Raw genomic sequence first — 26435 nt, forward strand, 5'->3', positions numbered from 1 at the left:
TTTTTTTCCCTTTCACAATAGCTACTGTACCTTTTGGATTTTATTTATTCTTTCAGTTTCTTACACTAGGGAAACAATATGATGTTTACACATGCAGGTCTGATTTATTTCACTTATGAGTATGGTTTTGAGTTGCATCCATTTACCTATAAAAGCCTTGAGTTTATCTTTCTTTATAGCTGAGTAATACTCCATTATATAAAAATACCACATCTTTTTTATCCATTCCTCAGTTGATGGGCATTTGGTTGTTTCTAAGATTTAACTATGACAAATTGTGCTACTATAAACATGGGTGCACATATATTGCTGTAGTATGATGTTTTTAATTCTTCTGGAAAAATACCCAGAAGGGGAATGGTTGCGTCGAATGGGACCTCTAATTATAGTTTTCTGAGGAATCTCTACACTGATTTCCACAGTGATTGCACCAGTCTACACTAGTGTAGAAGGTTTCGTTTTTCCCCTCAGCCCCTTCAGCATTAGTTATTGGTTGATTTCATGATGATAGCCATTCTTTCTGGGGTGAGATGCAATCTCAGAGTTGTTTTAATTTGTATCTCTTGAGTGACCAGTGATGTCAAACATTTCCTCATATACTTATTTGCATTTGTATTTGTTTACCTGAGAAGTGTGTATTCATCTCAGATGCCCATTTTTGGATTGGGTCTTTCAATTTTGAGGGCCTGATTTTTTAAATTCTTTATATGTTCTATATAAAAGTCCTTTGCTTGAGGGACAGTTTGCTAAATTTTTTTTCCCATGAATTACATATTTTAAAATTAGTATTCACAGATTAAAATTAGTATTCACAGATTTTAAAATTAGTATTTCTCATGAATTACGTATTTTAAAATTAGTATTCACAGATAGTTTTTGAAGAGTCTAATCAAGGCTGGAGATGGAGCTCAGCAGTAGAGTGCTTACCTAGGATGCACAAAGACCCTAGGTTCCATTAAAAAGCAAAAAGCAAAAGAAAGGCTCATAAAATCATAAATGCCCAAACTCAAGAAACAATGGACAAAAAATTAGGAAGATATGAAATAAACTGACCCAGTCCAATGAATCATTTCACAAATGAAAATAAAATCATTTCAGAAATGAAGAATAAATTATAAGGTGCCCAAAAGAGACAAGATTCTACTGAACATTTAAAAAATAGCACTGAAAAAAGGTGCATTAATCAACAGAATGAAGTTTCAGCAGGTATATAAAATTCCTAGAAAAGAATAAGATAATTATCAAAAATATATAAACTGCAAGAAATCATCCTGAAATAAAAGACTTAAATCTTTATGTTAAGAAGGCACAAGGGTAGTGATGTGACTAGAATGGTTAATTCCAAGACATACCCTAAGTAAGACTATCACACTTAAAAAAAGACAAAAAGAGCAAGTAATTTACAAGGAAAAGCTAGTTGGTTTGGACTAAAATAACTGTAAAGTAAGTTTTCAGATAAACACTAAGAGAATTCATTGTCAGGAGCCCTAAATGAAAAGAAATTCTAAAGAAGACAATTCAGACTGAGGGGAAATAATCCTTGCAGAAAGCATATAACTGCAGGGAAGAATAAGGAGCAACAAATACGATGGCTCTGTAGATAAATAAAAAACATAGTCTAATGCTGGCAATATAAAATGGTTAGGGGCTCCAAGCACAGACAGACTTTAACATGCGACAGGCATGAATGAAATGAGTATGCTCAGATTCCAGTGTCAACTGTAGTAATACCACTACCACTAAGTGAAAGTCACAGAAATTATTTTTACTAGACAATAATAAGTCAAGGGTGCACACTGTAATCTCCACAGTAACCAGTAAAGGAAACCAGTAAGAAAAAAATATGGAAAATGAAAAATAATAAAAAATAGAGTAACCCTAAAAAATCCAAAGCAAAGAAACAAAATGGGAGAAAAGATAGAATAAATGGTAAGATGAAAAATGTGACTACATCAGGAATTACATAAAATGCAAGTGAGATAAAAGACTAACTCAGGTGTGGTGGCACATCCCTATAAAACTGGCACTCTTACAGGATGAGACAGGAGGATCAGAAGTTTGAGGTTTCAGTTCAGGCTGATTAATTTAGCCACTTAAGAAAACTCTGTCTCAGCCAGGCATGGTGGTACACACCTGTAATCCCACTACTTGGGAGGCTGAGGTAGGAAGACTGATGCAAGTTTAAGGCCAGCCTAGACTACATGGCAAGACCCTGTCTCAAAAAAACCAAAAACCAACCAAACAAACATACATGCTGGGGATACAGCTTATTGTGAAGGCCTTAGTTCAACTGCTAGAACTGTAAAGGTAGACAAATAAAACTAAGCTTATCACTAAACTTACACTTTAGATAAAATGAGCCAACCCATGTGCCACTTAAATTATAACCATAGAAAGTCATAGAATGGAAAGAATATATACAATAGAAGAACAATATATACAATAGAAGAACAAATAAAGCATAAGGAAGGTATCGCAATTGCATTGTTTACTAATCTAGAGACAGACCTTCAAAATATGTAAGGCAAAAATCAAGAACTTTTAGAAAAATAAATCCATAAACATAGAGGAAGATTTTAATGTATCTCTCTTTCTCAATAAACAACAGAAAACAGAATTTTTTTCCAAAAAAAAAGAAAAAAAAAAGTAAAACCACTCAAAACAAATCAGAAAAGATGAAGAAACAAGAGGACCTAACACCACAATTAACAAACTTGATCTACTGGCAGATATAAAGGGAACAGTCTACAGTGACCATAATCTTTACAAGGGTGTCCGTAGCATTTACTAGTAAGCACAATCACAAATCACACCTTACCTATTTTCAAAGGACTGAAATGATTGAGTATGCTTCCCAACCACAGTGAAATGATGCTGCAAATCAGTATTTAAAAAGTATGAACAACTGCAACATTTTTGGAAACACAGAGCTCATTTCTAAGTCACTAGTCAAAAAGATACCATCAATGTTACCCAAAGAGCTCTACAGACTTAATACAATCCCTACCAAAATCCTAAAAGCAGTTTTTAAGGAAATAAGATAATCCATCTGAAATGTCACATAAATAAAGCCACTGTGGAAAACAGTCTGGTGGTTCCTTCAAAAATTAAAAATAGAATTACTGTACTATCTTTTCCAGTAATTTCATTTCTAGTGTACCCTAAAATAAATTAAATCCATACCTCAAAGAGGTATTTGTAGCCCATGTTCATATTCACAACAGCCATGATGCAGAAGCAACAAAATGATAGAAAATGTGTCCATTGATGGATACATGGATAAACAAAATATAATAACAACAACAATAAAAAAAGCATTTGAGCAGGGATTTGACAGAAAAGAAATCCACATGCCCAGCAGACACGTGAAAGATGCTCTATCTCCCTGATCACCAGAGAGATGCAAGTTAAGACCAAAGGGGAATGCTAGTAGACATCAACCAGAACAGCAAAAATAAAGACAAGGATACGCCAAACACGGAGCAAAAATGCAAGTCTCACTCACCACTGGACAGAATGTAAATTGTTTTAATCACTTCAGAATCGCTTTTGAAAACTGACGGTATCTACTAAAGCCAGAAGTATTATCCATAATAAGCAAATATTAACATAGCATTTAGGGGCAGTACTGGGTGTTGAGCCCAGGGCCTTGCGTAGGCTGAGCACCAGCTCTACCATGGAGATCTCCCCAGGATTAATGCAGCATTTTAAGAAGTAATTGTTACAAAATTAAGCTATGTTTCATCATCCTTTGTAGCTCTAGAGCTGTGAAATTTAAAAAAAATCACAAATTATTTTAAGTGCAGCACAACTTTTTCAGTCATGTTATTTGCTTTAAAAACAATTTATCAGTTTCCACAACTCAATAAAAACTGGAGGCATAAATACCAATGCACAATGCTTTGTCCACTCCCCCTGTGGCCCAGCCCTGCCAGGTGAGCTAGTGAAAGCCTGGCCAGCACAGCGTCACCTTTCTACCGAGGTTCATGTTCTCCATCTTCGCCTTGAGCAGCTTCATCTTATTCATAGTTATTGAATTTTCAATGGTCTTTTGCCCCGAAGGAGAAGGCTCCACCTCCTCTTCCTCATCTGTACACAAATTGTACATAGAACCACTGCTGCAAAGAAAATGAAAATGACTTGAAGCTTGCTCTACACCTATCCACCCAGGAGTAAGCTCTACCCCAGTGGCAGCTGCAGAGGCTGCCAGGGCAAACCCGTGCTGTCAGTGTGAGTCTAAGGAAGATATATTTTGGAAAGTTCTTTGTTGGGAGAACAGACTAAAGGGGATGGATACTGTGGTGAAGACCTAGTCAGCTATGCTCTGAAATCAGTGTATCATAGGCAGAGATCTTTTGGCACCTGCTTCTGTCACTCAGGAAGAGGCAAAATCCATGTCTGCGAGAATGTTTAGCAAAGGCTGTAAGTACACAACCTAGACCACAGGCTCATCAGATTTCCATGACCCAGAATGAAAAAGAAATCGTCACAGCAGAGAAGTACCAGGTCATATGCATCTGAGGGCCTCACACCAGAGAAAGGAATTCTGACACCAATGTTATCAGAACATTCTCTGTTCCCAAAGGATATTAAAAAGGGACAACAGAATTTTTCTAAGTGTGTTTAGAACGTAATCACCTAGAACAGCATGGATTTGAACACAACAACATCCATAGTAGTCAAGCCTTGGCAGATGGTATTATTACATGTTATACTTTTTCACCTTTTGTATTTTATTAGTGCATACAGTTATCCAGAATAAGAGGTTTGGCTTTAGCATGTTTGTACATGCAAAGAACATACTTTGAGTACTTTTACCTTGTTATCCCCTGCCCTTTCTATCCCCATCCTCTTTCTGTTCTCTAATAGTCTCCTTTTCTAATTTCTTGCATTTTTTCTCTATTTGTTTTATTTTATTTTGGTACCAAGAATCGAACTCAGGACTCTGTGCTTGCCTGGCAGGCACTGTACCACTGAGCTATATCCCCAGCCCCTCTCTGTTTTAGATTCCACATTACGTTTCTTATTAGTATGTTTGCAATACATAAGAATTGCACTCATCTGAGGGAATTAGTACACATATGTACCATATCTTCATCCTTTTTACTTCCCTTTCCCCTCCTTCCCCTCTCCAGACGATCTATTTCCTTGTTTCCTGCCATCTTTTATTTTGCTCTTTATTTATATTTGGGGTTTCTCATATAAGAAAAGTACATGATATTTAGCTTTCAGTGTCTAACTTGTTTCACTTAGCATTACGTCCTCAAGGTGTACCCATTTCCCTACAGTGCCTCAACTTCACCCTTCTTTATGCCTGAGCAGTTAGATTCCACACACTACATTTCAATTACTGATTAACCATCACGACATTTTTTTACACTTCCAAGAAATGTTTGGGGCCTCTTCTCTTTGCGTACTAGAATGACACTCCGCACATGACCTTCGCATTTATACTTACATGTCTGTTTCCCTTGTATAAAGCACATGCGAGGCTTTACACATCCTCCTCGTATTTCCACCTGGCAATAGTGCTTGACATACAGCAAATAAATGTTTGATGAAGTGAAAACAAACATTACTAAAATCTCAGTACATTTCCAATAATGAGAAAATCAGAATGGAAAATGAGTATGGTAAAGGTTTGTAAACAACACAAGCTCACTGCAGTGGCTACCCACTGACAATGCAACGGTGAAAGTCTCAGTAGCAGAAACCTCCCTGGGCCATGCTGCCCAACTCCTGCTGACCGTCAGAAGACAACAGAGCAGCACTGACCAAACCTACACAAGACAAAAACATACACTTGACATAGGGCCCATTCATTCTTCCCAAGGAGCCCTGACCCACCTTCTCTAAAAGTTAATGTGTTTAAATTTCTATCTGAAACTAAAAGGCCTTCTGTGAGCCCTCAAGGAAATGGTCTTGTCAAATTGCAACTTTCAACATACAATTTTAGACACAGTGTAAGTGTTCCTGGAAGCTCTATAGGGTGGTAGATATTCTAGAAAATGATATTCTTTAGATAATTAATTATATTTGTTGCCTAGACTGTTTCTACATCCTTAAATTCTCATAACAATCCTAATTTATCACCCTGAAGGCATGCTTCCTCTCTTGGAACTTGCCTGCTGTCCCTCCTGACAGTGTACTCTGACCTGAAGAAAGCCTTACATTACTCTTATCCTTGCCTTGGTAAATTCTTTCTTATTACGTGCCTCACTGGTCATTCGTATGCTGTCTCACACAACACTCAGCTTATTTGGAGAATAAGTCAGACTTTAAACAGAGCAGAATAAGGATACTAATCACTGCACCTGAAGTACTTACAGGCATAGTAAAGCATGTAGCTATACTACAGAGGCATGAGGTATAACATTTCCTGTTCTGGGTGGTCGTAAGACATGGGGACAGCCCAGGACACACAAGGCACATTCCATAATGGTTCTGAAGCACGTGCCACCAGCACAGGGCAGCGCACACAGCGGACGTCCTTAAGTTTTCTGAGGTGAAATGGATGATGTTTTGTGACTGTGAGCTAATTAAGTGCACAGCAGGCATGAGTGTCAGAAGGGATAATGCAGGAACTGATGGGCAACTTCTACTGCTACCCAGTGTAGCCGCCCAGTGATAAGGATGCCTGTGCACGAGAATCAGCACCAGCAAAACTGCCTGTTGCTACCAAATGCCTACTCTGCCAGGTACTTTCCACATATTTTCCTGGTACAACTACAGAAGATGGATATTGTACCCCATTTTAAATGAAGAAACTGCAATAGAGAGGTTAAGTGATTTGTCTTGAGACCAGAAAGTCAGTAGACAGAGTGCCTAAGATCCAAGTGCCCCTTGGTGTGGTTCCAAAGCTGATTCTTTCCACCACTTCCTGTTGCTTTCCCAGGTATCAGACCATAGCTTAACTGCAGCATGTTGTGCCCCACAGTGACAAAACTTATAGCTTATAGTACGTGATGGGTGGTTGCCTTTGTCTCGAGGTCAACCACACCTGAAAAGGAGAGCAACATGAAGTATGTCAGTTGGTCTGGTGGACTAGAAGGAACGTCTCATTATACCCTCATCTCAGTTACCTGGCATTATTTTTTAAATTTTAAATATTTCTCAGGTACCCTGTGACATTTTAAGTTTATTTTTATCAAATTCTGAAAGGAATTTTGGACTTAATTATTAACATACTGAAAAGACTTATTCTCCTATAGAATATGTGCATTAAAAAAGAACAATCAAGATAAATATTTCATTGGATGCATTTTAAAGGATAAAAACACCTTTAAATTCCTCATTTTTTTCTAACAATCACAGCATTATCTTTCAAAAACTATGGATTCATGAGCTCACTTAAAAGGCAATTAAAGTTTTTTTGGACGGAAAAATGTTATTGGACTGGGATAACATGGTGATTTATAAACTTTTTCCAAAAATATCATTATAAATTTAAGTATTCTAATACTTACTGAATTTCTATACATTTTCTTTCCTTTCTCTTCTTCTCCTGCTCTTCCTCCGTCCCCTCCCCCTCCTTGTTCTTCTTCCTTCTCCTCCTCCTTCTTCCTTCTCTTTCTCCGTCCTCCTCCTCTTTCTTTTTCTTTTTTGAGACAAGGGTTTCACTATGTAGCTCAGGCTGACCTCAAACTCATGGCAATCCTCCTGCCTCTGCTTCCCAAGTGCTGGGATTACAGAAGTGTACCACAATGTTTGGCTTTCTACATATTTTCCTGAGTATTACACATAATTTTCTCTAAACATTTTAGTATAATAATTTAATATGATTAAAATAATTTAATATGGTTAAAGAATAAGAGATAGGCAAACATAGTATTTATTTCAATAGGAATATTATGCATTCCAAACCTAAGACCTAATTTGACTTTCACAGACAAGTTACTATTTAAGTCTTGCAATGTCTCCTACCATCTTCTAAAAAAAACCAGAAAGGTAGTATGATTCATAAAAATATTTGAGACTCAAAAAGACTGATGCTGCATTTCACATCACAATGAATCAAACACCTAATTCTGTTTCTTCTTAAAGCAGGCATCAGCAAAGTACGGCCATGGGCCACAGCAATTCACAGGTCTACATATTGTTTTCCTGCTTTTGCACCATAGTGGCAGAGGTAAGCAGCTGACAGTGACTGCATGTGGCTCTCTCACTGCTATGTGGCTGGCATGAAGGGACCCTGCCTGCGGTCCAGAGCAGTGGCCCTTGCTGTGTGCATCTTCTCTCCTGTAGCGCACACACCCATGCCAACTAGATCTTGACACCTTTGATAACAGTCACCACCCACTGTCAGTCTGTTTTCTGTGGCCACCAGCAGAGTGTGTGCTCTCTTCCACATGCACTCTGTGGGTCTCAGAGTCCTAAGGGGATCTGTGACTCCAACCTCTGGTGTTTGGATCCATAGTCTACCCTTAGGTGTAGACATGACCATCATAGGCCTCTAGCCAGTGGAATAAAAGTGAAAGAGACTTTGCAGATCTAATTTAGCCCCCAAATCAGTTCATTTTGAGTTAATCTGAAATAGAGCAGAGAGCTAGGCATGGTGGGGATACCTGGAGTCCCAGCTACTTGGGAGGCTGAGATGGGAGCGCTGCTGCAGCTCAAAGGCTGGAGATGACCTGGGCAAGAGCAACATGGTCTCAGAAACAAAACAAAACAAAACCATAAACAAGGGAATTGAGGACAGCCTTTAGCAAACAGCCAGCAAAACCTGGAGCCTCAATCTGAAAGGAAATGAATTATACAATGTGAATGAGCTTGAAAACAGATTCTCTTTCCAGTGCAGCCTCCAGGTGAGAACACATCCTGCTGACAGTGGCAAGCAGCCTGTGGCTCCCCAAGCTCTGGACTCTGCCCCACAAACTACAAGCTCTTTTGTCTTTAAGTAGTTTTACCTATTTATTTATTTGTTTTACTGTAGCTACTCAGAATACTTTTCCTTCCTCTGTCTTCCTTGCAAACTCCCTCTGGTTTCCCTCTCCTATCTCTTCTCAGAGACTGTCCCTAACTGTCCATCCTCAGGTAAAACGGACATCTTCTCCACTACTTTTCCAGAGATCTTGGTATCTTGTTACCAGTGCCCCGCTACAAAAGTTCAGTAAATGTTTAGTGACTGAAAGCGAATCACAGTAAATTGGAATGCACAGAAACTTAGAGGTTAACATGTCCAGTTTTCCTATTCCTATTGCCTACCTGACCCTTTTAGGATTTTTCATTTGATTTTAAAAGTTTTAATTTATGTCCCTTTTACAGAGTAGGAAAATAAAGCCATAGAAGAGATTTATCACTCTTGTGGCAGAGTTCAATTCTGAAAAAAGATCCAGTGATAGGCTTAACCCTTTCAACTATGTCAAAGTTAAATGCCATACTATTATCGCAAGACTGTTATCTAGGAGACATCTTAATAGTTTTACAAAGTAATAGAAACAAATATCTTTTACAAAAAACTCTTACTCTGTAAAGAAACTATAGTTTTAGAGATTACTCTAAATGTCAGTCATACAAAGAATTAAATATAAGGGGAAGGCAGGGAGAACTGCATAAAGTTTAGTTTGTTAACATACTAAGCTTACTTTATAACACAAAGTAAACATAAGGGTATATGGAGTGTATCATACGATACTCTCTTTTCCTAGGTGAGATACACAAATGAAAACCTATTTACCTTAAAGATTCAGATAATGGTGTTAAAGTGCCATCTCCCCTATCTACTACACGAAAGAAATTCAACTGATCTCCTTCCCGGTAAACCAAGAACGTGACTTGTCTGCTGCAGGAGGCCTTCTCCCAGACCTCATCTCGCCTGGGGTCCATGCACTCGGCCATCTCCCTAAGCGGGTCTTCCGTGGGAACTAAAGTGGAAAAATTAACAGAAAGCTTTCAATTTACAGCAAGTTTTGGGCATCTTGTACAGTGACAGGACATAATGTGCTCAACTGAGCAACCACCTGTGCATATACATGCTATTCTCTAAGTATGTTTCTGGTCTCTACAGTTCATACAACATTGCCTATATTGGGCTTATATGAAAGAAACAAAATGCATCATTATGTTGACCACAATGAGGATTTTCTTTTCCTGCACCACCAGAGTCTGTATATCTGCTAATTTTAGGGCATTATTATCTAAGATTTTCCCACTGGATACCTTCTGCTTCCTACATTTTCAAGTATTGTTTTCAATGATTAACAAAAATTAAAAATAATACAAATGCCACTAACTTTAGAATAAAAGGTAAACACATACAGTTGAGACATATGTAAAGAATTAGAAGGAAGGGAGGGCTGGAAGTGTAGCATAATAGAACACTTACTTACATCCCTAATGCCCTGGGTTCATTCCTGAGCAGCAGAACAAAAGCAAAACAAAAAAACTTAAAACAGCAGCAGCAGTGGCAACAACAAACCTCTTTTTCTTTCTGCTTTTATATAAATGCTGTTTCTTCTCAAACCTGTTCCTTGACGTGAAGCTGAGTAACAGGATACAGTGACTCAGCACACAGGGGCTGATGCTGTACTAAAGTGCAGAATGTGAGGTGGTCAGTACGTTCTTTTGGGTGAGGGTCCTCTCAGGGTACCCTGCTATCCTGCAGCATAGATGTGTGCGATCAGAGTGTAGAGGTATCTGGGTTGACTGAGGCTGTTCTGACACCACACAACTTGCAGGCTCTGGAGCTCCAGAGCTGTCCTCAGGCTTGAATGACACCGTAGCCATCATGACAACCTGCTTGCAACCATAGCAACCACTGACTTTACCCCAACGGTGGAAGTGGACATTAGGAGATTGCTGCTTATAGGATAAATGCACCAGGAGGCCCAAATTCAGGTCTGGGGAGTCCAAGTAACAATGCTGTAGAAAACAAAAAGTTCTCTCCAAAGACATCCCTCTGCCCAGCTGCAGAAACACTGTTTCTCCTAAAAGAAGCAATAGTTTTCCAGTGTGCATAACTTTCCTTCACTTACAAACCAATCACAAGCATATCCTACCCTTTAAAAAGAAGTACTACCCAGAGAAAAACACCAAACTCTGAAAGGAGTAAGGAAAAATCACCCAAGATGTTCCTGTATCCTAAATTCACAACCCACAAATTGTAGAAATGAAGTAAGATTTGTTTTGTGAAATAATCATTTGAATGATTTGATTTACTTAGATATAAAATGTATAATTATTAAAGGACAATTTTCAGGTAAGTTCTTGCCCTTTTAAAGTGAATGGTCTACTTTCCACAGGAAATGAATGAGTAATGAAAATGATGATGCCAGATGCTAGGTTTTGCCACTGCTGTCACTACATGCACATGAGGGCCTCTTCTGAGCAGCACAGGACCTTGCTAAGGAGGCCTGGGCTACTGCTGTACATGTGTGCACATGTACATGTGTGTGCATGTGTGTACTTGTGTCCACACACACCTTTCATTTATTTCTGTTTCAGAAAAGTCATTTAGACTTCATCAGCTACATAACAATGCACACGTAGCTAGGATGTAATTTAATTTTAGAAAGAAAAGCATTTTTAATGGTATCTCAAATTTTAAAGCTAAGTATTACTGGAACACACATACTAAAGATATTCTCTGAACCATGGTTTTAAAATAATAAGACTAAATTAGCTTTAAAAGTATGGGTTCTCAAATATAATATGGGAAAAGCTGCTAAATATGGGTGAAATTTTTCTTTTTCACAAAGTTTTAAATGATTTACAGTGGGCAATATCAAGCCTTTAATGTTAAAAAGTGTATTTAACAGAGGCAAATTTATTTTAAAAATTTTATTTTATTTTATATTCATCTTTCTGAGACAAGGTTTCACTAAACAGTTCAGGCTAGCTTTGAACTCACTTTGTAGCCTAGAATAGCCATGAACTTGCAGTGGTCCTCCTGCCTCAGCCTCCCAAGTGTTGGTATTATAGGCATGCACCACCTTTCTTGGCCTAACAATTTTAAATATTAAAAATTAAGTGCTAGGTAATAAGTGTGCAAAATCATTTTACTCCTAGTACAAAAAATTAGGTGTTCTAAGTAAACACAACGGTTTAAGGCCAGTACTACACACAAATAACCAACTTTCAAAATCATAGCAAATGTCATTAAACATTTCATAATTCTATCTTAATGTAATAGATCAGTATACACTTAGGGTTCTTGCACTGCTCTCAAAGTCATCACTATAAACACTACCCACATCACACAAAAGCATTTTTTCAGTCAGAGACTCCTTGTCCCTAATTTGCTCTAATATGATTATTGTGTTTTCACTAACCTATGCTAAACAGTGCAACAGATCTCACAAAATCCCCTTGAAGTAGCGAGGGAGATGGTAATAATCCTATTTTAAACCAAATTTGCAAAGCACAAGGATATTTTTTGACATGTGGCAGTATGCCAGCAGTGGACTCAATACTTAATCTTCAGTTTTCTGGTTTGTGAAGAACCAAACAAATCTGAAAGCCTTCCCCAACATGAGGTCCACAGAGCAGCTGCCTCACATGGTGGGGATTTCTGTGACATCGTTGAACTAAGAGGCCAGGTGAACACTCCTGGCTCTTCTATGCTTAGAACCTTCTCATCAACCAAGTCTCCACCCACATCATGTTCTCCAAGGACCCTCCCTCCCGCCCCACTTCCACAGACATTGTCACATTATCTTGTCTGTTTCCTGTACAGCACTTCCAACCACGTGGAATTAGTCATTCTTTACAGTTATTCACTGGAGGCAGTGTCACAGAGCACAGACTGTCACCCCACGTTCACTGTACTCACACCTCATAGATGGTCACCATATCCACACTCTGAGAAAGGATTTGAGAAGGCCATGAAAACATCCATGAAACCCAGATGCATCATAAACCAGGTAAGTAAATGGGCAACTTTGACATTTTCCATAGCAATCACTATTCCAGGAATTGAAAACTCAGTAGAAAAAAAAAAGCAAAAGGATTGGTATGAATCTAAATGCAAATCATAACATTATTTATACTACGTTATTCCATTTGCCTTCCCTTTAATTGCAGAGATTTACTTCTAAATCTTGAATTGAATCAGGAGTCATGAAATCTTCTGGAATACATTTAAAAGTTCAGGTCTTTATGTATTTAGGTCTTACAGAATAATCCCAGCAAAACAAATAAGATTCTTCTAAGACCTAACAGCAGAAAGGGAACTTGACTTAATTGGAGGCTATAAAATTGCTAATTTAAAGAATGTTATTGTCAACTTGCTTGAAGAACAATTGTCAAAGTGCTTTAATGCATGCCTACCTTTTCTAGTATTTATAGGTCCACCACGCATGGCCAAAACCAGCTTCAAAGTACAACCTTCTGAAATGCTGTGAACAGTTAACACAGAAATAATCTATAATCGTGAAAACATATTCAATGTTAAATGTAACACATATGAAGTGCTGGTTTACTAGGCATAGTACCTATTTTCCAAACTACAAAAAGGCACGGCAACATGAATAAATTTAAAATATTAATATTTACCTGTATAAATAACAAAAAAGATAAAAGGTTCCTTACACATGATATGAAACCCCAGAATAAATGCACCGGAAAGGACCTCTGTGATCTGTGCCTCTTCATCCCATATGTGAGGAGAAGGAGGCCTAGAGAAGAGAGAGGCTTGCCCAAGCCCACAGAGCTGGATGAGAGCAGATCTGCTCACTAGAGCAGAAAACAGCAAATTGGCTGGGGTTGGTCCCCAGGTTCTGCATTACTCTCATCCTTTTACTTTTTTCTTATGGAAAGAGTGATGAACTCTGTGAGAGTAAGGAGCAGGAAAGAAGTCCGGCAGTGTGTCTGGACCCAGTGGTGCACACAGCACTGCTCAGTGACTGAAGGAGGGCTTCAGGAGGAAAGTTTCGGTGGAGAGCAGGCCTCTTGTGCCAGAATTCTCCTGCAGATGGACAGGAAAGAAGCAAGGCAGACAGGAATACGTCAGTGTTCAAAGAGAGAAGCAAAGGGGACAAGAGGTTAACAGGAAGATATAAAAAGCAGAGAGGAACAGTTTAACATGAAAAATAATAAAATGTAAGCATCAGAGCGCAAGGAAGATTCAGGGAACAATGATGAGCACTAAGCCAACAAATCTACAGTTCAGAATTTACAATGAAATCTGGAGTTGGGGCTTTCATCCAAGGATTAAGAAGAAAAACACTGGCCTATAGATTCATTGTTCTGAGCACCTATAAATAGCTAATACACAATTACACTCACTTGTAATCATTCAAGCAATAATCATCTTCAAGTTCCACGTTATTCCAAATTAAGTGCTGCTGACAGATGGGGATACCTTAGAGGAAGGTGATAATAAAGAGTGTTACAGAATTCAAAAGCATCTCCAAAAGAGTGTAGTATAAAATTACTTCACTAAAGCACTAGGAGTGCTGACAAACACTTCTGAATTGAATGCTAGGTACTTAGCTAAAATTTATAGAATTACAGGTAAAAGCATGGTTAAGAGTAGACAACATCTAATCTATTCACTTTTCAAGAGTGTTTCACTAACTCTCTGCCCCTAGAAAAAAATATAAATAGCCCTATAAAAGATAAACTCTCATGACTAACCCCTGAGGAGTTTAAGATTTAAGGTCTAGCAGATAGTTCTAAATGCTGCAAGCTAGTCTGCATTCGGTTTTATTTATTTTAAATTCAGTGACAAAAGTATATTAACAAATTTCAATGCTGAAAATCAGTCTACATTTTCCTTATATTTCTGTGCTGCTAAAGAATAATAAGGCAGATTCTATACTCTAGCATAATATTCTATTTTTGAACACATGTGCTGGCATTTATTACATAAGCCAGGGACCTTGTATGCATTTGATCTTTGTTATCATAATTCAGCTGCAACAATCACCCTGTGAAGTGGCAGCACTACAATCTGAACTTCACAGGTGCTGACACTCAGGAACGGAGGGATGAAGTGACACCGTGAGAGTACAGGTGTGATCAAACGGTAAGTTTCACATTTTAAAAATTTACTACAGGAGGGGCTGGGATTTAGCTCAGTGGCAAAGCGCCTGCCTGGCAAGCGCAATGTTGTGAGTTCGGTTCCCGGTACCGGAGAAAAACCAAAAAAAAAAAAAAAAATTTACTACAGGAAAAGACACATCTGTCATTAATCCCCCATTTTCCCTCTAGCTTTGAATGCATCACTCTTGCCACTTTCTGAAGCAAATCTGGAAGTTCTCTTTCCTGTCTTTAGTCAAGCTGTTGTGGCTGGTTTGATGTCCAGAATGTACTTTAAACATTTACATTTCATGGTTATTTTGACTTTAAGAAAAAGCCAGAAGTCACAGATTCACTGAATAAGGGGGTTGAAGACACACTGTGATGTTTTTATCAGACAGGAACTGCCTTAGCAGAAGCAGTGTGTGACATGATGTGTTTCCGTGATGGAGATGAAGCTGCCCATTTTTAAGGCAGTTTTCTGTGCACATTGTTTCTTACATGCTCCAACAAGTCCTTAAAATACTCAGAGTTCACCATAGAGTTTTTAAGTATGAATTCAACTCTCACAATTCCATCAAAGTAAAAAGCACACTTAACATTACTTTGATTTTGGATATTGACTGGCACACTTTTTTTACATGAGGAGAACTGGGTGATTTCCATTGAGAACTCTGAAGTTTAGTCTCAGGATCATAAACACAGACCCAAGTTTCATCTCTCATGATGACATTTCTTAAAAAGCTGGAATATAAAGTGGCATAATTACGTAATTCCAATGAAACTGAAAACATTTCATGTTATTTGTTGTCCATCCATGTTTTACAGCACACCTTCTCTCAACTATAGCTTACAACGGACTGAGTGCACCAAACAAGTTGAAATTTGGCACACACTGCTATAAGGGCCAACATGCCGCTTTCCATACCCTGCCTTTCTGCTGGGTGGCATGTGTCAGCCGCATTTACCGTACGTTTTGATCACACTTCATGTGGCAATGGGAGACTGAAGCTACTAACAGAGACTGCATTCAATTTTATCGTGATTCATCTCTAGAATAATGGCCTCCGCAAAGCAAAAGCAGCTGTCTGAGCAATGCACTTCCATGGTATTGGCTGCTCAGACACCTGAATTTACCAAAGCTCAGTAAGTTTCCTAAAAGGGCATCATGAACTACACTGAGGCTTATGGGGCAGGTGTCCACGCCTGTGTCTTCCATATAGAATAGTTCATTTCTTTTGCTTCTAGCTAAAAAAGAAGCCCAGTAAGGAAAGGTTTTTAAGCTATATATTTAAGCTAAACACACATTGCTTTGTACTACTAGGTAGTACTCCAAGATATGCCTGTCATAATCAATTGATTTGTGTAAACTTTGAATAAGAGATTTACTCATCTATCCAGTTTTTCATATAATAAACAAAGTTGTGATTATGAACGTTGTCAGAATCAAAATGGAGTTGCTCTGTGTCAAGCCTAACAAAAACTAAATGAATAGAGCCAGGAGGCAATGAAGGAAGTTTACAATGGCTAATAGTAATGATCACCACAGAGGCCAAAAGCATAGCCCTGCACAAAGGCTACCAGGCCTTACCTACCTGGGAAATAAATACCTTACGAGGATATCTGCACAGCAACTGTCTGTTCAAGCGAGAACCCTTGGTATTAATCCTTGTGGCCATAAATTATAATTTCAAAATGTTTTATGGAATCCTTCTCATTTTGCCTTTAAAACTTCCCCTTCCCTCACCCTCTCTGAATATGTACATAGTTTACTACAGACGTGTATTTCCATTGCAGTGCTTTGCTACTCCTAAGTAAACAATTTTCAGAAAATCTCTATTTCGGTTTGACATGATACATTGGATACATGAATGTGCAAGTATTTGAGAGTGTGTATGTGCGCACACACGTGCATGTTGGTCTGCTTGGGCTGCCACAACAAAATACCCCAGGTTGGGCAACTTAAATAAGAGAAGTACATTTCTCACAGTTCTGAAACCTGGAAGCCATAGATCAAGGTGTCAGCTAGGTTTTTCTGTGAGCCTCTGTCACTTGGCACATAGGCAGCAGCCACCCGACTGTATACTTACAACTGACTATGGAGTCTTCTTTGTGTGAGGGCAGACAGGGCCGGAGCTCCCTGATGTCTCTTCTTATAAGGACACCAATATCATGAAGGCCCCACTTAATGACATCATGTAATCCCATTCACCTCCCAAGGCCCCATCCCCAAATGTTATCATATGGGGGGTTAAGACAGGATCACAAAAGTCTGCAGGAGCGCACGGGGATAAATATTTGGCCACTGCAAAGTGTGTGTGCATCCACATTATAATGAATCAAATGTTTCTTATGTATTTTTAAGGGAATAAGGGGGAGAAGGGTGGGATGGGCAAGGGGGGAGTCATGGGAGGGTGGAAATAAAGTATCTCATGTGCATGTGTGAGTACCCCAAAATGAAAGCTGTTATTCTGTATAATTAACATGCATTAAAAACCCAACAAAATCACAATTTAACAACGTTTCTTGTCTCTTTTAGAATTTGCGGACATGTATTGAGAACATATTCACATGTGCGTTAGAATAAACCATATAAGCAGAATCAATTGAGCTTTGGGTAATTAAAAACAAAGGTGGACCATAGCTCCCATCTCCCTATTTCCTTCTACAACAATTAACAACAGTATGGAGGAAAATGAGTCTATATAGAAACCCTGCCCTCATAACTTGAATACAGAGAAATGTCCAAATTTCAAATTAGCTATTGAAAACGGGTCAACTACCCCATGCCAGTGCAGGGCCAATCATACAAATCCATAAGTTGGGCACAGAGAGGAACTAAGACTGTTCCTATGCACAGTATAAATCTTTCACCAGGAAGACAAAGGGCATTCTGAGTATGAAAGTTCACAGAAAGGATTCAGGTGGCTTGGAACACTCACCACAAGGAAGGAACCTAAAAGACATGTGATGTGAAGGAGCATCTGCTTTCACTGTGCATGAGTCAGGGGCATGTGGGAGTCTGGTGTGACAGAACACCACAGACGAGGTGCATGCAGTACATTTACTGCTCTCAGGCTGCAAGCATAGTGGCCCAGGAGTCACTGCCAGGCTGTCCCCACATTTCAGGAATGCTTCTTGGTCACATGGAGTGTTGACTATATGAGCCTAACCTGGACTGGAGATGAAGGACCCATAAAGCAGCCTGTTCTGGGGTTTTAACTTGGGGTCCAGTGACACACTGGCTGGAGCAGTGAAGGACATCCCATTTCTAGGGAGGACTGAAAGGGAGCCTGGGCATCCCAACCAGTCTCTCTGTGTCTCAGGGTACTGCACACCCCACACATCTTATAGCAGATTCTTGAGAACTGCAAGAGAGAAGGGAAGGACCTGAGTGGGTCCAAGGCTTCCAGGACCTTCCTGCATGCCCTTCAGTGACTCATTGGTCAGAGGGAAGGAAAGGGTATGAGACAAAAGAGAATTGTAAAACTGGGGATTTATATCACTGAACAAACATAACATATCTATTGGAAAATAGACACTGTTATGCTGCCAGAGAATGCACTATCACACAATCCTGGAAAATACTCCAAGATCACAAAAACAAGCAAAACAAAAATCAACCAACCCACAGTTAATGTTAAAAGCTAGAAAATGAATTCCATGTATACATCAACCAAGCAACATTTCACTCAGAAAAATTACCATGAGGCAGGAGAAAACTATAAGGCCACATTTCTATTACAGTTGCAAATAATCAAGCATTTGAAGATACAAAAAAAAGCTTTATATCAGAAATTTAAAAATTAACAGAAATTAGGTAAAAGGAGATATACAAAATATAGAAAAAAATGACAGTAAGAACCTAAGGAATACAATGAAATAAGTTATCAGAAGAAAATTCACAGCAGTGAACAAAGGTAAAAGAATGAAAATAAATTTCCACCTAAAAAAGGTGTTTTCCTCAGAACAGAATTTTGTAAGTGCCTAAATCCTCAACCAATAGGGGAATGTCTACATAAAGTACAGGAATAGCACTTGCTATACCATTATGTATAGTAAACAGTAAACATGCTTGAAAGGGCTCATCATTTTTCTATAATAAAATAATTCATAAATTATAATAAAAAAGGAAAAGAACCAAGTAAATCAAAAGAATGAACAAGGAAAATAGCACTAAAGACAGAAGCAGAAAATATAAAAGCAGTAATAAAATTTAAACATTAATAAAGTAAACTATTAGCTAGCTATCAAGAAAAAACATGAATACATAAAATAGGAAATAGCAAGGAGATACTATCTTACTAAATGATAGACAAATGAAATTTTTAAACTAGAAAGCTTACCCCGATAAATTTTTGTGCAACTGGAGGATGTTATTCAAGAATAACATCACAATAAACAGTGCAATGCCCAGGTGGAGTCAGCAAACCTCAAGGAGACAAAGTAAAAAATTCAATAAAATAGGATATAAAATAAATATGCAAATATAAATACCTTTCAAATTTAAAAAGCCAGTAAAGGGCTCAAAGGTAGGGAAAATTTCTTTTGCAATAGCATTAAAGATGATTTAATAGCTAATAATACACTGGGCTTGGTGGCGCACACCTGCAATCCCAGCACTCAGGAGGCTGAGGCAGGAGGATCACTGCGAGTTTGAGGCCAGCCTGGGCTACAAAGTGAGCTCAAGGCCAGCCTGAACAGCATTGCGAGACCCTGTCTCCAAAAGACCAAAAAAAAAACAAAAAACAAAAAACAAAAAAACTTAGTAATAAACTTAATATCTGTTCAACTCTCTGCAAAAAATTTAAATACATTTACATAAAAGTAAACTCGAAAAAACAGAAAGATTACTTTTTGTCAGTTCTGCCTAAATTTAATCCAATCTTACTACAATGACCAGATTTTTAAAAAGAGGTAAGCGATATGTGTACTAAAGTTAAGTAGAAAAACAAACATGCAAGAATAGCCAGAAAAAAAAAAAAAACCCAAAAAAGAGAAAATCAACGACTACGCATCCTACCAGACATAGAAATGTACCACCAAGCCCCATGATGAGAGGTTGGTACTGACTGATATACAGGAAGCCCAGAAATAGATCCAAGCACAGAGCATAATGGTAGGATCTCAAATGACCAATCCCTGAATGATCTTTTTAAATAAATTTTTAAATAAGGTGCTAGAATCAATAGGTAGTCACATTGGAAAAGACAAAATTAGATCCATATCTAATACTACCATACATAAGAACAAACTCCCAATAGATTAAAAATGTAAATGTAAAAAAAGCAAACTATACAAGTAACAAAGTAAGACAAGGAACGATTTCTCTTTACTGTAGGGAAAGGCTTTCTAACTACTAGTTGAAACGTAAAAGGCAACAAAAGATTGATGAATTTGCCTTAAAAATTTTTGTATGTGAAAAATAGTTCTTAACTGCATAAGAAACCCACATAAACAAAGTCAAAAGACAACTGTGAAAACAGGAGAAAATATATGTAACTTGTAGCACAGACCAAAGGCTAATGTGCCTAATATATAACAAACTCTTACAAATTATAGCAGAAAGACCACAATTTAGTAAAAGTGGGCAAAGATGTGAACAAATAATTCACTATAAAATGTACAAAATATCCCTTAAACATATGAAAACCCTTTAATACACTCATAATTGCAAAGTCCACTTTAAAACAACACATTAGATTAGCAACGATTTGGAAGTACGGCAGCACTCTCTGCTGGCAAGGTATTTTCTTAACACACTGGGAAGACAAGTGCTCCAATCACTCTCAAGAGGAATCTGAGGACACACCTCACAGAACCATACATGCAGTCACTCACCTCTTGGCCCAGCAATCCCAGTGGTCATCTTCCCTGAAGATATGCTTACAATGTACAAAATCACACACAGGATCATCTACTGTAGCACCATTTAAAATGGGAAAATACTGGAAACCACCTAAATGACACACATAGAAGAATACTAGCTAAACCATGATACACTCACGCAATGGAATTGTACAGACATAAAGAAAAAGTGCTGTACTCTGCCTTCCTCCCTTGGAGCTAGCCAACTAAAAATGTGAACCAAAATAAACTTCTCTTCTTTGAAGTTGTGAGTTGGATACGTTGACCCTGAGATGCAAAACATTTCTAACACAATCATACACCATGATGAATCTTGAAAACATTATGCTAAGTCAAAGAAGCCAGACCAAAAAAAAAAAAAATCACATACTATGTGATAATAGTTGTATAAAATGCCCTTTCTTGTCTCTGTCCATTTTCTCTCCTTCCCTCCCCCCAACTTCCTGAGCTACATGAGGTTAGCAGTGTGGCTTCACCGTGATATTCTGTTTTATCACAGGCCAGAAATACAGTGGCACCTCAGTTCATAAAGTGAGTTCTTTCCATAATTCTGGTCATAGAATTTGATTCATGCAATCAGAATCACTGAAAGAACTAAGCTCATGAAACAAGGCACCATTGTAACAGGGCCAAGTGATCATGAACTGAAGCCTCTGAAACTGTGAGCTAAAATAAATGTTTCTTTTTTTTTTTTTTTTCTTTCTTGTCTTTTTGAGACAGGGTCTCACTATGCAGCTCAGGTTGATCTTGAGCTCACTTTGTAGCCCAGGCTGGTCTCAAACTCGCAACGATCCCCCTGCCTCAGCCTTCCAAGTGCTGGGATTACAGGCGTGCGCCACCATGCCTGGCTTCTTTCTTTTCTCTTATGCTTCTTTCTTGTGAGTTAATTTTCCCAGATATTTTGTTACAGCAGTGGATTTGATTTATAAAGCCTTTTAACTACCTTTATCCATTTTACTTTATCAGGACTACTGGCAGTTTTCTATTCCTTTCTACCAACATATTTTGTGGTTTCTAATAGTTTTTCTTTAACTCTGCATCTTTCATGTATTAACTTGGAGAAATGTGAAAACACAGAGTAATTTTTCACTGCCATTTGGAAGCTACATAACTGTCTCTAATCTGAAATGATTACTCTAAAAATTTAAATTATCATATTTAACAAATGAAAGCTAAAGCTAATCACATCTTTATAGTGCTCACAAATAGTATTAAAGGCCTTAACACTCTCATTTCAGCAATGCTACCTTGACTTACATGTTATTGTTATCAGTATTTTAATACACTCTTGATTTTCCTAAACTTCATGTTAGCCATTGCTTTCTCGAGTAAATGTTTGCTTAGATTTACAGAGTGGTGTGCCACCTGCTAACCATTCCCTTACTTCCCCCCAGCTTTACCTGTGACATAGGTGATGAAGATAACCATACATCTCACATCACTGAGTTCCTTCATGAATAAGCTGCTGCCTTCTTAGCTACATTCTTTAAAACACTCCTTTTGCTAAGAGTTTGTTTTTAGGAAAATCAAGGATTTTACTAGAAATGTCTTTATTTTGTTCTCATTCCTGAAAGGTAAGTTCACTGGACATTCAATTTTACGTAGAGATATTTTCTTGCAACACTGAGAAGATAACATTCCACTGTTATCATTTTTCTTTTATTATGGCTGAAAAGTCAGTTATGCCAAGATCTTGGTTTCTACTAGCACTCTTCAATTGAAACAAAAATAAAACTAAACAAGAAACCCAAGGCTCCTTGAAGAAATTGTTTAGTGTATGACAGGGTCAGAAAATACCCAAGATGAACCTGGGGCATCTTCTAGGATTGCAAAGCAAGTGAAGGGGCATTAGAAACAGTGGTTCTGGGGGTTAGGCAGCAAATACATGTCTGTGAGCCCACTGCCCATGGTGCACAGGCACCACACCGTGTCTTCTCTACCTCTGGCTCTGGCTGAGGGCACAGAATCTGTTAGAAGCCCTGGGAACAAATACCAGCTCTGCTGCCTCTTTCCGAAGAAACATATATCTTACATTTCAGTTTAAAACAATGGCCCAGAATTTTCCAAAATTAATGAGATACACCAAGTCCCAGATGTGGGAAACTGAGAGAGCAACAAACAGGATAAATACCCAAACTACACTGAGGCACATATCGAACTTCAGAAAAGCAAAGACAAAGACAGAATCTTTAAACAAGCCAGAGGAAAACAAAGACCCTTTTCTACAGAAGAAAAGATAAGAATTCCAGCAGACTTCTCATCAGAAATCATGCAGGCAAGACAGTGAAATATTTAAACTGTTGAAAGAAAATCCTGTATATTATCCTTCAAAAGTGATGGAGAAATAAAGACTTCCTTAGATAATGTAGATCAAAAACTTAGGTCCACATAAAAAGTAAGAATATTAGAGTAGGAATAAATAAAGGTAAAACGAGGTATTTATTTTTATCATCCTTAATCTAACAGGTAACGGTCTGTACAAAATAGCACTAGCAACAATGTGTGTGATGCTCATGGCTTATGCATAAGTGGATGACAGCAAGGCTATGAAGGGTGGGAAGGAGGAACTAGGACTGTTTTATTATTAGAAGGTATCTCTACAACTCATGCAGCAGTTTAGTGTTCTTTGAAAGTACACCTGAATTAGTTGTAAATGTATATTACAAACTCTAGTACAACCATTAAAAAAGATTTAAAAGGTATACTGATATGCTAAGAAAGGCAAAAAATAGAATCATGTAAAATGATCATCTAAAACCACATAAGGGAGGTAAGTGTGGACGACAAAACTAGGAACCAAAAATAAGGATAAAAAAACAGAAAACATAACAGATATGGTAATACAATATAATACTAGCTACTTTAAATGCTTTTAAATATATCAACAAAAATAGAATACAATGGTAGAAATATGTAAGACTTATGTTTCACTTTAAATAAAAGACATGTGTATCAAAAATAAAAAAAAAATTAACAGGCAGGGTAATGCATGCCTGTAATCTCAGCACTTGGAAGGCTGAGGCAAGAGGATGAGTTTCAAACCAGACTGGGTTACACAGTGAGATCCTATCTCAAAAAGAAAAAAAAGTAAAACAAACAAACCTAAGAGTTTGGAGGAAGACATTCAGGTTAGCACTACTAAAAGAAAGCAGGAAGAGAGCCTGGTCATCTGAAGCTGGGCACTATGGCTCTGGCTCTAAGGAACGCTGTCCCTTCCAGGCTCCTTTAAAATCCCTCCTGGGCATCAGCCCTCTCAGTGCTGGGGTTCAGTCATCCTAACTGAGTGTACCCCTGTTGCTTTCTCGCCACATATTCCTTCCAACCTCCAGGCTCTTGACCACATCTTTCTGACATGGAGCCTCACCACATTAGCTCCAAACAGCCAGGTTAGAAGTAGAAAGTCCACCTGGACAAGGACTGAGACACATTGCATACAGTCTGCCACCCTGAAGACTTGTGAAGAACACAGCACTCATCACTGCCTCCAGGCTACAAAAAGCTGTAAGAAAGTCCAGAGAACAGCAGGGAAGGAAGGGGCTAGGGGAGCTGAGCAGGAAAAGGGTACAGGAAGAAGGAAGCAAGGTCCAGTGACCACTAGTGGAAGGTAATACGCACTCAGCTGCAGGCTTTCTCTTATGGCCCTATCCCCCAGTATGATGGCATTTGGGGATGAGGCCTTTGGGTGGTAATGAGGTTTACATAGGCTCTGATGGTGGGTCATCCTTATGGGGTCAATGTCCTTGTAAGGGACATCAGTGAGCTGACTCATGAAGCTCTCTCTACCATGTGAAGACACAGTAAAAAGCCCACAAGCCAGGAAGAGGGGTTCTGTGCTTTCAGAATGGTTCATCACCTCTAAAACTCATGTTGAAGTATAACCCCCACCGTGAGGGATTTAGAGAGTGGAAATGTAAACTATGGTGTTCAGAGGCAGAGCCTTTGGGAGGTGATTACCATGAGATAAAGTCACTGGCTGGGTCTCCATGATTGAATACTAGTGACTTCATAAGAAGCACAGGGATCAGGATGCATGCATGCAAACATGCACACACAGATGTGCAGACACACACAGATGCAGATAGAGAGACAGACAGACACATACACACATGTGCTCCGTGTCTCTGGCCATGTGATACATCTGGGTTTCTGCAGGAAGAAGACCATCACCAGATGCAGCCCCTCAGCTTTGAACAAAAATTGGAAACCCCAGTAAGCCTCTTTTTAAAATAGCTTAATCAGTGTTATGGCTTGTCTCTAAATGTCTCTCCAAAGACTCATGTAATCAAAGGTGAGGCTTTTTCAGAGGTGGCTGAATTTAGAGTATGATGCTGGGATTAAGAGTGTGTGATTACTAAATCAGTCCACTGATTAGTTTGGCACTGTTCTAATCCTAGTAGTCTACACAGAATATAAAAAGGGGAAGAAAGAAGCTGCTAAGGTTGCTTGTTGGTTCCCTCGCTTGCTTTGCTACCTTCTGCCTACCATGAACTGTTTCTCCTCTGTGATGCTCATCTGTCATGCCACCTTCCCTTGGAGTCAGCTGACTATGGACTAAACCTTCTACAAACTGTGAACCAAAGACACCATTTCTCCCTTAACTTTGGGTGTTAGGCATTTTGTCTCAGCAATGAGAAAAATAAGTATGAGAACCAGTCTATGGCATTGTATTTACAACAGAAAGCAGGCTAAGTGCCCTCACCAGAACTTGACCGTGCTGGTGCCCTAAACTTGGACTTCCTGTGTCCAGACTGTGAGAAGATAGTTTTCTGCTGTGGAACTACCCTTTCTATGGTATTTTGTTAGGTCAGTGGGCATTTAAAATATCTTATTTAATTTCCAAATTATTGCATTTGTTTTATAAGTGTTTAAACTGGGATTCAACTGTCTAATAACCACAAAGGCAATGCTTTTACTTCAACAATATTTCCTCTTACAAAGGTCAAGGAGTCTATATAACTTGCTCTGGTTCTGACTCACAGTAACTACATGTTTTTGGTGAGTTCCTAATCTTTTCTGACTAAATTTGGTCTCCTGACATTAAAATCCTGAAACAGGATGCTCTCCAAATTGCTTCTGCTGCACAGAAGTTACTTAAAATATATGAAATGGAAAAATACAGATTACTTTTATTTCATGAACCTGGGGGTTGATGCTTGGACCTTGGGCATATAATACAAGTCCTCTACCACTGAGCTACATCACCAGCCCTGAGATTATCTGGAACCCAGAAAGATTTTATATTCCTGCTCGTTCTACCATCATATAAATAGAAAAGCAGAATGAAGTCTAAATAAACTATTCTGACCAGATCTACTGAATCATGTGCAGTGACCAATGCTGCATGTGTCATTACTGGATATCCTGGCATCATCATGAGACTGTTCAGCCCACTGATCTCAACAGCACCCGTTTTCAGTTATTCAGTATTCCTGCTGTACTAAGAGTACGTCTACTATGTATAAATGTGTGGGAGATCAGATAGAAAGACTGAGGCCTAATTTGCCTCCTCTGTGAACACTAAAGAGAAAGGCAGCATGCAAGTGTGCTGACATGCTGCAGGAAAAAAGATAACATAGCTAGATCCTGTTTTTTACTTGGAGTGCTGTGGA

General features: G+C 38.5%; 1 protein-coding gene and 1 long non-coding RNA gene across 10 annotated transcripts in view; one reads left to right on the forward strand and one right to left on the reverse strand.

Moving 5' to 3' along the window:
* Positions 1–26435, reverse strand: part of Zfand4 (zinc finger, AN1-type domain 4) — a 50136-nt gene that overhangs the window by 9699 nt on the left and 14002 nt on the right. For 5 of the 9 annotated variants that reach the window (XM_005411805.2, XM_005411809.2, XM_013508429.1 and 2 more), the window contains exons 3-6: positions 14224–14299; positions 13267–13334; positions 9677–9863; positions 3971–4118 (exon numbers count right to left, since the gene is read on the reverse strand). In XM_005411805.2, the coding sequence (XP_005411862.1) occupies positions 3971–4118; positions 9677–9863; positions 13267–13334; positions 14224–14299 (479 nt within the window). Of the gene's footprint in view, positions 1–3970; positions 4119–9676; positions 9864–13266; positions 13335–14223; positions 14300–20799; positions 20918–26435 lie in introns of those variants that run through there. The other 4 variants (XM_013508433.1, XM_005411806.2, XM_005411807.2 and 1 more) reach the window with 4 other exon arrangements.
* Positions 12680–16271, forward strand: LOC106147356. Its single transcript, XR_001232211.1, has 3 exons — positions 12680–12860; positions 14904–14965; positions 15787–16271. It is a non-coding gene; the product is annotated as an uncharacterized LOC106147356 (long non-coding RNA).

Source organism: Chinchilla lanigera, unplaced genomic scaffold, assembly GCF_000276665.1.
Source record: "Chinchilla lanigera isolate Chin_1 unplaced genomic scaffold, ChiLan1.0 scaffold00145, whole genome shotgun sequence".
Classification (NCBI taxonomy): Eukaryota; Metazoa; Chordata; class Mammalia; order Rodentia; family Chinchillidae; genus Chinchilla; species Chinchilla lanigera.